General features: G+C 32.6%; 1 protein-coding gene across 1 annotated transcript; it reads right to left on the reverse strand.

Moving 5' to 3' along the window:
* Positions 1-5,387: 5,387 nt before the first annotated feature.
* LOC132748306 (short-chain collagen C4-like) lies at positions 5,388-11,443 on the reverse strand. The gene is made up of 5 exons (XM_060737878.1): positions 11,238-11,443; positions 10,670-10,828; positions 6,774-6,873; positions 6,337-6,405; positions 5,388-5,970 (listed from the first exon to the last, which is right to left on the reverse strand). Exons 1-5 carry the CDS (start codon positions 11,286-11,288, stop codon positions 5,480-5,482), a joined length of 870 nt encoding a protein of 289 aa, XP_060593861.1. The 5' UTR covers positions 11,289-11,443; the 3' UTR covers positions 5,388-5,479.
* Positions 11,444-12,689: the final 1,246 nt, after the last annotated feature.

Here is a 12,689-nt window from a genome sequence, read left to right on the forward strand (position 1 = left end):
TGACATGTTAAAACAAAATGTAAAGTTGTCTAATTATCGTGATGACATGTGCAAAGAACATTTAACTTGTCAAAGTATCATAATTACTTGTGCAAAGAACATGTTAACTTGCAAAAGTATTATGATTACTTGTGCAAAGTTGCAAACACCATGCTAACATGTCAAAATATTATGATGCACATGTCATCACGAAAATTTGCAAATACATGATGTATATTGGACATGCTAAAACGATAAAATAATATCATCTTTTCAGAAGATAGTAAAAACATTGATCACATAAAGACATTCATGGCGTTCCATAAATTTTTGTCTAACAGAAATATTGTCGTCTAAGGGAAACATTGATCAACCCAAGGTTGGTTGCACCAGTTGGGTGCTGAAGTTACATAATCATAATTTCTAAATTTGAATACAACAATATAAATTTTGTTCGCATAATCAAAGCATGATGATAGTGCCAGCTTGTTTTTGAAAGATTCACAACGCTCAGTTATTTCATTTACAAATATGTCATCACATCCATCTCTTGAATGTCCTCTTGCAATGCCCTAAAATTGACAGAAATGTTTTCTTATTGCATCACTATTTACTACCTGCTTCAATATAAACACAACATGTAGTTTTTTATAACACAAAACAAAATAAAAAGACGAATTTGTTATTGCTTTGACAAAATTTAATGTATTTGCTCGTAAATTTTGAAAACGTTTATTACGTGTTAAAATGGGGGGGGAGCATATGATGAGAATTACTTAAGTCAGGAAAATTAATATTTAACTAAATACGAATACTGATCGTCGTAGAAAAGCCTAAAATTTTATGTACAAAATAGTTTATATATGAAACTGAAATGCTGTGACTAAATCTGAAGGCACTGCACTTTTTAAACTCTGAAAACATTCTTCCTTATTGCTGAATAATGCTGAGCAAATATTAAAGTAAAAATTATAAATATGTTCAAATGTACTAACACATGCGTAACACACGACATGCATGTTACATTGGATATCGAACAGAGATTTGCCATGGTTCTCCTGCAAATAACTCACGTTACAACCAAATTCTCTAAATGGTGAAGTTTTGCTGCATGACGTCACTGATTGTAGCAGGACAAGAAAAATAACCAAACGCGCAGTGCCGATGTTGGTCATCTACAATTTAAATGAAACGGATTAAACATTAATTTCATTTTTGATTATTTACCACGATTTACATACACGATTCTAACCAATTGATAAATTATTATAATAAAGTGAGAAAGTCTTTCAAAAACTGATTTTCTAGCGGAGGTTTTCTTCGCCTGTGTAGATTTCCTCTCAAGTAAGTTTACCAAAGTAATGCTTACCATAATCATAAATTATGTATTTTTATTTCCTAACGAATCGTTTAGTTTCCATTACTAAAAATAATTACCGGTAGTTTTATTTCCTTCCGAACACTACTGAATATATCTGTTCTTGTGTTACTGGCAACTTATTTGAAATATACGTCATGTGATTTATAACTGTTGATAAATCATCCTCGATGTTATCTATTGTCACAGCTTGGTTCGTTTATATTACTTTGAATCTTCTGCTTTTGTTCTTCGTATTACAATAGGAAATACAATTTAATGTCTTAAAGGCACATAGGCCTAATGCATCAGAATTCCATTCTTTTTAATACTTAGGAAATGTCCAAGGAAATGTCCATCGTGAGTTTAATAATGGTTAAAGAATGCATTAAGTGTATGTTAGATGTTTTACAGCTGAAAACAGAAGCGTAGAACATGTACATGAACTGTAAAACGCATGTACAAAAAAAGAAATATAGTTATACAAAGAATGGAAATTTTCCATCAATAATTTTATTTTATTATTGACAACATTACTTCGAGACATGAAATAATACAACAATCTGTATGAATGCTTCAAATGTGATTTTTGTATGCCACATGTTGTCAGTGTAACATAATTATTGCATGGCTTTGTTCTTACTTATCCATTATACTCAGTACATTTTCAAACTCCACATGAGTTTTTTCGCACCTTGTATTATTATATATCAGTGTAGTTTTTTCACAGAGGCTCCATTAGGGCCGGGGTGACGAACAAGAAGCAAAAAAAAAATAAATAAATAAAAATGTGAAAAGAATGAAATAAAATAAAATAAAAATAATATAAACAAGCACAATTTATTAAATGAAATCTATTCTCATATAATCAAAAGATACATCCGCTAAATGAATTATTTCCGTTGAAAAAAACCTTAATCTTGAATTATTCTTAAATAAACATTATTTTCTCCACAAGGTAACAGTTTAAGGGGCGTCCGTGGCCGAGTGGTTAAGGTCGTTGACTTCAAACCACTTGCCCCTCACCGCAGTAGGTTCGAATCCCGACAGGGACTTTGGTTTCTTTCATGTGATGAAGCTATCCAGCTAGCTTACGGAACGTCGGTGGTTCTACTCAGGTGCCCGTTCGTGCCTGAAATAATGCATGGAAGGGCACCTGAGGTCTTTCTCAACCTGTAAAGCTGGAACGTCGCCAAATGACACTTGTGTCGATGTGACGTAAAACCCAAAACAAACAAAGGTAACAGTTTACAATCCGTCTCTAGCATCGGATGTCTTTATGTTTTCAAGGGTTGTATTTCTTGATTTATATTTTTTTAATTTATTTTGTGGCAGCGAAAACAACTTAACATAACTGCCTTTTAATAAAAAGCTGTAAGGCAGCTGACGATTTATTTATTTATTTTCCTGATTTCTGTTACAAAAAAAGACACAGCATTATGGCATTACGATAAAATGGTAGTAGTATATGAAACTCGTTTGTTATGAGGATATAACACTGGCTTGGCAATGTTTCTGCAAAAAGATTTTTAATGGCCTAGCCATTTGCCTAGCAGAAACATCCCTTGAGGTCAGACCTTCGCATTGTAACATGGCCAGCGATTGGCTGAAAAAAAAGTGCAGTATGATTCAATTAGACATGAGGTGATTGGATGAAAATATTTTTAAGTGTAAAAACTTATTTAAAAAGTAACACTACATTGTTTTCTGAAGAAAATGAAATATTTCATAAGTCTCTATATTTTTTGACTTGGATATTTGCATTAATTTTATAAAAGTGTAAGTCAGTCTTGTGATCGGCAGAAGGGTAATCCTCTTTGAAGTAATTTTGCAAAACATTTGGTTGGCTGCCCCTACATAACAGGAACATTTTTATGTCAGGCATTTCATTTCGCTAGAAAAATCACCTCTTTAGCATAAAAACTCAATTTTAAGGTAGGATTAGGGACCATTTCTTATAATGTAAGTCTATGGGAAAATCAATGTGAGTGTCTGACCTTGATGTCGCCCCAGCCAGTATAATATATCCTCTAACTAACTAACTCGTTTCATATACTATAATTATTACATTTTTTTCTTTTGTTTTTTCTTCAGAGAGATATGTATTAAGCGGAATCCTCTATTTCTGGCTCATATTGGTAATAAGCGCATGCGTTCCTCTGTGTGTTTTTCATGCGCGTCCACATTCATAGGCCTTGTCAATTGTTGGCTTGCCGGAAGCAGGTGTGGGAAACGGGGTATGCTGAGCAAGGTGGTCATTCTGAAATCTACCATAACAGTGAAATTGTCAATTAATAAGTATAGTTGCCTCAACAATTTGCATCAGCTCGTAAAAACACAAGAATGGGCGGAAAAAACAAGTCATCAATGGTAATATTCTCTTAGTGGTCAGTTATCAGGTAAACTGTGGCGATGTCCAAAATTGCCGACCATTTTGGACTCCCCTCCCCCACCCCCACCCCTGTCAAACAAATTCCACGGGGTGGTTGACAACTTCAGATCCGCGCCTCTTTGATTGTAGTGATCCAGCTATTGCATGAGAAAAACAAATGAACGTTGCGCTCCTTCTTCAAATAAAATGTTTACTTAAAGATCCTGTAACACACTTTTTATGGTTTTAAATCATAAATATGATGCTCAAAATTAAGATTTATCAATATTGTAGGTTCTCCCAAAAAAGACATTATTTATATATAAAGATATTACCGAATTTAACATTTCAAGTAAATAAAGGGAGGCAATAAAAATTTATTTTCTATAAAGTTTAAGTCAAATTTAACAATTAGAAATGAATGCATATATTTTGATGATAACATATAATATGCACAAATGACTAAGGTTATGACAAATGACTAGGGGTACCTCAAATGGGGTATTCTCGTGGATTAGCTCCGGATAACTGGCGGCAGCTTGGTGTTGAGTCTTTAAGTCTCCAATGCGTGCCCAAATTTTCAGGTTATAATTCTCTCGCAGATGTAGAAGTTGTAGAAGTGGTTGTCGTTGTCGTAGTCATCAAAGTTGTAGAATTCGTAATCATGGTTAAAAAAATCTGGAAACATTATGATCTCCCGGAGGCATAAATCACAACAAAATTACATGAAAATTGCAGACTCGGTTTGATTGAGTCTTTACATGAGGTATAATGAATAAGTGCAACATCCCTTGATGAAGGGGGGGGGGGGGATGGGGTCAGCGTCAAAATAGCTTCATAATGACGTAATCGTTGTCGATTTTTTTTTCAATAGAAAATAGTACATTTTACATTTTAATGAAGTAATATAGATGTTGATTTTCTGAATAGAAAACCCGACATCATTTTAATGATCGTTTTTAATAGAAGAAAATACATTTAAAAAGGGTTGATTTTATGAATAGAAGAACGGAACATTTTTTACAAAACCACAATACTGCCTACAATACTACTAAAGATTTTATATAGTGCGTCAAAACCAACTACTAGTATCTGGTATTTGTTAGTATTTTCTTTACTTTACTATTATTAATCGAAATATCATAAAAATAAAACCGTTACTAGACACACAAAAAGAGGCTTTTGAGAAATAGAAATGATATTTTTAAAACCCTAATGGGCCTTTAACATGTGTTGATGATAAAAAAGTATCTAAATTAGAAAAATTGTCCAAAAGACAATCCTTTAATTCTGAATTTCAGTTAAAGACATTTTCGGGAGTTTTCATACAGACATATAAGTAAAATAAAAAGTGTTTGGGGTCACCGCTCTGGTTTTATATTTGCCCTTTAATGCTTAATTCAAATGAAATGTTTTCAAATAAGTAAATTATTCTGATTTAAGGGCAGATAACTCAAACGTAAAATCGGACACACCCAGGTCTATAAAGAAATTCTATTAAAAAGTTTATTTCTGCCTATATATCTAGTATATGAAAACTCTCGAGAGCGCCCTTAAAAGAAAGGATGATTCTGGCGTGTATTGTTTTAGATATAACTGATATTTAAACAACATAACGTTTCTTTGTTTTTTTGTTGTCTTTTTTTAGATTGGGTATTGTCATTTTGATATTGAATAACATTTAGTACCAAAACTGATACTCCATTTAATGTGAATTATTATTTGTCACTTAACAAATGTAAAATATTTTTTGCAAGTTCTATCATTATACTTTATTTTGTACAAACAACACAAGAGATTTCTCGGTTTTTCACGTATTTCGGACAGGTCAGGGTGCCGCACTGTCCAGTAACTCTGTAAAGCCATGACCCGTCTTCGTCTCTGAAGCCAGCTACCTCAACTTCCGGAGCGTTGTCAACGCATAGGTAACTGGTACCGGAAGCTGACCCGTGATGTCCAGCCATGAGGTAACCATGGTATTCTAGACGCCAACCGGTGTAGCACTCGTTCCTTCCAGGGATCATTAGAGACGTTGACCTTTTCTTGCTGCGGCAAACGGCACACGGAACGTTTTGATTAAGAAGCGTTTTTCCTTTAGCAAATGCCATGTCAACAATGTTAGTAAATGCCTCGTTATATTCCATTCCATAGATAAATGCACTTCCTGCTTTATCGGTATAACGGCCCCAAACCGGGATTTTCGGCAGACATTGGTGATTGGTAGCTGCCCCATAATGTCCGTGCCAAGATCCAGCTGCGATCCCTGGACAGATAAAATTATATATCACAACTATTTATCATCACTTAGACTAAAAATAAACAATAAACACATTTTTTATTGTTATTATTATTATTATTATTATTATTATTATTATTATTATTATTATTATCATCATCATCATTATTATTTATTCAGTTATTTAATTTTTGTACTATTTAGTAAATGTACGCACCAATCTTTATGAAGGCATTATCTTGTGATAAGTATAGAAAAATTATACTTAGCATGTATACTGCATCATGAAACAGTGCATATGAGTAGTAGGAGCGTCTCTTACTACTCATATGACATTTTAGAAATAATGAAGGTAAAATGATAGTCCTTGTTTTTGAAAATTCTTATATTTACCGGAGTAAACCAGTTCAGTCGCTTGACCCGAACATGTTTTTCGGCCCCACCTTACGTACATAGCTCCTTCTGTAACAATTGAAGAAATGCACTTCAGAATAAAACGTGTATCAAATTAAAATTGACCCAGAAATATTCAAAATACATTCTCATTAAAAAAAGCAAATATACCATTTGTATCTTTCGTTTTATTGCGTTAAAAGATTGCTGAAAATAAATTGGGTCCGTTTTCCTCACTCGCTTGTTAACTATGTTATTGAAAAACGATTTTTAGCATATTTCAGAATGCCAATTTCAATAAGAATCAATAAATTTAAAGGTCAAATGTAACAGACATGTAAAGTATGCGAGGGGGGCATTATTATGGGGAGAAATGGTACTATTGTTTTAACACTTTGTTTTCATTACAAACAAAAGAAAGAGTAACTTTGGTATACCACTAATAACACGTTGAGCGACTTTTACTTTTTCTATAACTTTCTCTTCAATACTTTCGTTATCTGCCCTTTTCATTCTCTCATTGATTGTCAGTCCCTCCTAAAAAAACACAGTTCAATATACAATTCATCAATTTCATTTTTTTTTAAATAACAGTTTTATTATTAATATGATCGTTTCGTTTCTAATTTCGTTAACAATAGTTATAAATAATATTAACACAAGTTGGCGTCAGAATATGTCAATCAAAATTCATATCATAGAGGGGCTTTATTGTACAATCTATTGGTAAAGTTACTGACGAAATAAGCTAATTTATGGATGAAATATTTATTAACTAGTTTTTAATGAATCATTTTAAGATAGAATAAACACATTTATTTACATGCCAAAGCAAACATATTACATCGATTCTTCTTACATCATTAGCTTTAAAGATTTTGACGTGTTATATGACCCTTTATAATACTGCACGTTTGTAACGTTGCTTTTCATTGGATAATCGTGACGTTTATATAGTTTTATACATGGCTGCTGTCGATATATAAAGAAATCACGCATTATTCCTTTAAAAATAATGCTTGCGGTATTATAAATTCGTTATAAAGATTGTTGACATGTTATATGGCCGTATATGAACGGATGTATGCAATATAACCCTCGCCTAGCGGTTCGGGTTATATTTACAAATAGCCGTTTATATAGGGCCATATAATCTGTCAACAATCTTTATAACTATAGTCTGTCCCATTAAAAATGGAAATGAACTTTTGCCTGGTATGAATTAACAAAACGACGTTGAATAAAAAATAAAACTTTTTTGTAAACTTAAAAAAAAGTCACCCTCGAGATTTTTCAGGATTTTACTCTAAAGTGTCTACTTTTCTTGTGAAAGCAAATTTTGATTTCTCTATGGTAAATCTCTGTTGTTTATTTTCCGTAGCCATTGCCGAAGTACTCTTCATTTGAAGATAAACGGGAGAAAGCACGTGTCATGTTGAGGTTCTCGGGGTCGTTTCATGATTATTTTACAAAGCTGGATCTACAAGATTAACAGTTTAGTTGCAATGCATGATGGAAAACTTTAAAAAATGAAAAATAAGCAACAAGAACACGAGTCACATGGATTAGGCTAGATCTAGAAATTGCACTTACTTTTAAGCTCAATATATAGAATCCCTATGAACTTTATAAACGTCAGGACAAATTCGCATTCTGAAGATTCCTTCATTGCCAGTTTCTATCCAGTTCCGTAGTTCCCCCTTTTTTACTTCAAAAATCCTGAATGACATGACTTCTAACGTTACACTTTTGATGATTCAGATTTTTAAAACTGATAATCCGTCTCATTATTAAAACATTGTTCTATTTGTTGAGTTATTTGGGTTAGCAAATGAAATATGTAAATGAAACACATCATAATTCAGCATGTTCCAAATCCATAATTCAAGAACGGCCCATCAATTTTAGTTGTCAACATCACAATGCTTATGGATTCCTGACGAAAAAAACACTTTATTACGTCAACAACAATTTACGAAATATATGACGTAACAAAAATGCCTCGCGCTTTTCATGGATGATTCCAGTTGCGGCATTAACAGAGGGCGGTTAGACATATGTAACCTCATACAGATAATTTTAAGCGTTGAGATAAATTTGTCTTGATGGCATTTAAAATAATTTTTGTATACCCAGATTTTGCAACTTAACTGTAAAAATACACCTTCAATTCAATTTATATTAATAATATAAAACTTTTGATAGTTTAACATTTAAAAATAATTTTAAACACTCTTAATAACATGAATCTACAACAGTACAATACTTCGTGTAGGTTAGAGTGCATATTGGGTGTTCTTCGTAAATAAGAAAGCTAAAAAGGAGCGGAGCTTGCGAAGCGACTGTAGCTTTCTTATTTACGAAGAACACCCAATATTCACTCTAACCGGCTTAGTGCTCCGCCCACTTGCGTTTCATAATATAAAACGTCCAGTTTATATAAAATCTGTTCTATTAATATTTGAAACCCGAACATTTGAAAAATCCTCGTCGGTGATTGGCTTAAAAAAATTGGCGAGCACTAATTCCATTAATTACGTATAACATTCGTTTTGATTTTATGTTTTTAAACTATTTTATATATTTCTCAGAAATAAATTTCCCTACATATTATCTCGTTATTCAAACTTCTGTAAATCCTATTCTTTTAGCTACAAAATATACAATACGCGGTATTTTTTCTCCCGCGAAAAATATGCTAGATCTATTGTTTTTTCACTTAATATTTTCAAATTTTAGGAAGGCTAAAATTATTGAGAACGTCACTCGGTGTTTCTCTTTGACTCGATCTGCCCTTCATATTAACAAAATAATTATATGTAACACTTTGAGTCTACAAAAAAACACTTATTGTCGCTTATTGAACACTCCAATTCAAACTTACTCTGAATAATATCAAATCACTGCCGGTATTTCTGGACATTTTGTTAAACTGTGAGACGGAATTTACGAGCTTAAAGTGTATAGGCCTACGTTTGATTGCTTAAACTAGAAAGCATGATATTATATTTTTATAATTCACATTTTCCTCGAAAGCGAGTCTGTGTTCTCTCGTTAGCGAGGGGGTTAGTTAAAGTAGACACTGTGGTAACAAACAAACCAATGCTGAACGTATAGTGAATCAGTTTTCCTTTCTTTATATTTTTTGTCAGATTTGCTTGATAATGTAGTATTTGTTGGCGATTTCTTGTGAAAGTTGAAATCTACGGAAAGTTTTAGCGCACGAACATCGCACCCGAAATGAGTTGTGTAACATAATTTTGTAGCCCATCGAATCTGGTCAATTTATTTATTTTTGAATAGACGTGATACACACTTATGGACAGAATTCAGACAGCTACAGAATTATGTAAATTAAACATTAATTAGCGAAGGACCATTTTTTATAGTCTTCTAGCTAGTGTTCCCGCTCCCCTACAACGCGTTGCGGTATTCAAGATACGCGCTTGATTGAAAAGCTATCTAATCAAATCACTTCAGTGTTCTTTTTCTCTTAAAAAATATAAGATACGACAGTATATCATGGTTATTAATTAAATCTTTTTGTGTTACATTTTATAAAGCTTACTGATATTTTCACTTCAAATGATTATGATTATTTTAAATAATGGTTTGCTAGTAAAATTGCCTTTTTGACACCAACTTTGTTGTCATTTTTCATTTTAATGATAACATTTAGCTATTGATCAGTAAGTAAATAAGAATAATTTTTTTTATAATTACCGAGTACATTTCACGCTAATTGTGAGACGAACCCTAAATGACGTCTATATGGGCGCCGCCATTTTAAAATGGACGTCACGTCAGTTTACAACGTAAGTCAACGGGAAAAAATATAATTTTAACATTTTAACCATATTACTGACTTTATGAAAAAAATGAAAAACATGCCTAGAGATATTGACGTCAGGGTTAACATGACATTAATTTAAATGATTTTACTATTATATTAAATAAAAAATGGAATGTTCAAATTTGATGGGACAGACTATAATAATATACACGGCTGCAGGCTATTCATGAAGAAATCTTACATTTTTCACTAAAATGATGCTTGCTGTATTATAAGTTCGTTATAAAGGTTGTTGACAGGTTATATGGTCGTATATAAACGGGTTTTCAACCCTAGCGGCTCGGGTTATATTTACAAATAGCCGTTTATATAGGGCAATCTTTATTACTAATAATATATACGGTTGTTTGGAAATATAACCCGAGTCTGGCAAGCATCATTTTTAGAGGAAAATGTAAGATTTCTTCACCCAATAAACAAAAATTATGTTTTCACGGTCTTTGCTAACCTTATAAAAGTATTGGGATAACTTTAACATACCATTTTTTCGGCTAGGATGTCCATGTTCATAGGAACGACGCTTTTTTCAAAGGTTGAAAGTTCCTTCAAAATCTCCGAGTACTTCCGGTCGTGCTTGCTGTTGAACGACATTATCATCCATAGTGATAAAACCATGCAGAATATTCCAGAAAATGTCGCAATAATAATATCTGTCATATTTTGCGGTTCGGATCGGAATATCCGTCCCGAGGTGATCCGCCCATTGGGCGGTAACGAGGCTTGCCGAGTTACCGCCCATGGGCGGGTGACCGAGGGACGGATATTCCGATCCGAACCGCAAACATATGTCAGATATTTTTTCTTGCATATTCTACCATATTCCATTATTTTTTAAATTATTTAACTTTATTTTCAATGAAAATTTATATCATTACAACCGTAACTGCTTTCATTCAACAGCGTATGAATTACAAAATCATTCATAACGGTAAAATGACGTCATCTTTATCGTGCCATTGTACAGCACGCGACTCATCTGGAACCCCTCATGCCAGATGAAATTTCTGGCATGGGTAAAACTAACGGAAACGCCAGTCTGATATGCAAGAAAATGATGTCCATTCTTTTTTATGTACAACTTTAAACTTGCCACATTCATTTTTATAAAAAAAAAGCAATTTAAAGTTTTATTTTAATTTATTATACTGAATATCTTAAACGAATATTCATATATCTTGGGATCCCTTTGCATGAAAATTTAATATAATTTGTTTCGTTGTTGTTGCTTTATTTTGCAGGTGTTTGTTAACTTGCACGTAAACACTCGAAAACGAAAAACAATGATCAGAGATGTAATCACAGAAAAACATTCCTTATTCATATTTCAAAACAGGAAATTTTAAACAAAAGGTTGTGCACAAACTTTGATGAGTATCTCTTTCAGGGTAAAATAAAATTGTAACAAGAAATGCTAATCTTTTGCATCGGATATTTTAACGTTTACTAAAATTCTTTGTTTTACTTTTTTGTGTGTGTCAGCTAACCAAAGCAAGGTACATTCAATGTCATATGATGTTGCATTTTTCATCTTTTTCATTTTTTTATACATTTCTTTTGTAAATGTTTATCTACAAAGACTTCCTTGTATATTTTTCGCATAGTCCTATTATGCTGCACAAATTGTTCAACCTCGTCGAGTTTAAAAAACAAAAAAAAAAAAAAAAACAAAACAAAAAAAAAACAAGTAACATATTCAAGAAAGCAGTAATGGTCCTAGATCGATTACCGGAGAACTAGACACTGTTATAGTTTCATCAAAGCAAAAGTGGCAATGTTTGCTAAGGTCAAAGGTCAATTCCACACACAAATTGTACTTAATGCCTAAATCTGAATTTCAAAGCTTCATTAGTAGCACGATGGGTCATGGTGAGATTCACTGAAGGATGAAATTAATGTACATGCACAAACATGTATTTACGTCAAACAGTACAGTATAACCACGACATAGAGGCCGTATATAGACCAATAACATCTTTTCAACGCAATTATTGTCTCTTCCAAAAGTAAAACTTTCACTATATTTTACCTCTGTAGAGCAACAACTCTCAACAATCAAAATATTTGTCTCCAGAGGGTGTTGCTTTGCAAAGGTTATACTGTAATTTCAAATTTACCTTAACCATTTTAAGCATTTGATAGATACGAAAATAGGCGAGAGAAATAAGTTTGCAAAGGGAGATCATTTTGACCCCAAGGCCAGTAATTCGTGCATTCTGTTTAAAGTACCACAAGATAATGCTTTATATCAAATTTCTGTGTGTATTCTGCCAAAGAAAGAGATTATCCATTAAATTTTCTTTATATAAGTCTAAATAAAATTGTCGAACCTCATGTCGGGGCTATTACCGTACCAAGGACTATGACAACAAACAACATATTTGGATATTCGATGAGTAAAATTTCAAAAATATCATTAATATTTGACCTTTCAACTCTTTCATAACAGATAATATTAATGAACCTTTATCTACATCTTTACTTTTTAATGTGCAGTATATAT

Source organism: Ruditapes philippinarum, unplaced genomic scaffold (genome assembly GCF_026571515.1).
Source record: "Ruditapes philippinarum isolate M1 unplaced genomic scaffold, ASM2657151v2 ctg876_1_1_1_1, whole genome shotgun sequence".
NCBI lineage: Eukaryota > Metazoa > Mollusca > Bivalvia > Venerida > Veneridae > Ruditapes > Ruditapes philippinarum.

What these genes read in the sequence shown, in the direction of transcription:
- LOC132748306 (XM_060737878.1), bottom strand. Translation starts at nt 11,288, where the DNA reads ATGAATGTGGCAAGTTTAAAGTTGTACATAAAAAAGAATGGACATCAT. An exon ending in AAAAGAATGGACATCATTTT is followed by an intron (nt 10,829 to 11,237) that starts CTTGCATATCAG and finishes GATATTATTATT; the next exon opens with GCGACATTTTCTGGAATATT. An exon ending in CGCTCAACGTGTTATTAGTG is followed by an intron (nt 6,406 to 6,773) that starts GTATACCAAAGT and finishes CAATTGTTACAG; the next exon opens with AAGGAGCTATGTACGTAAGG.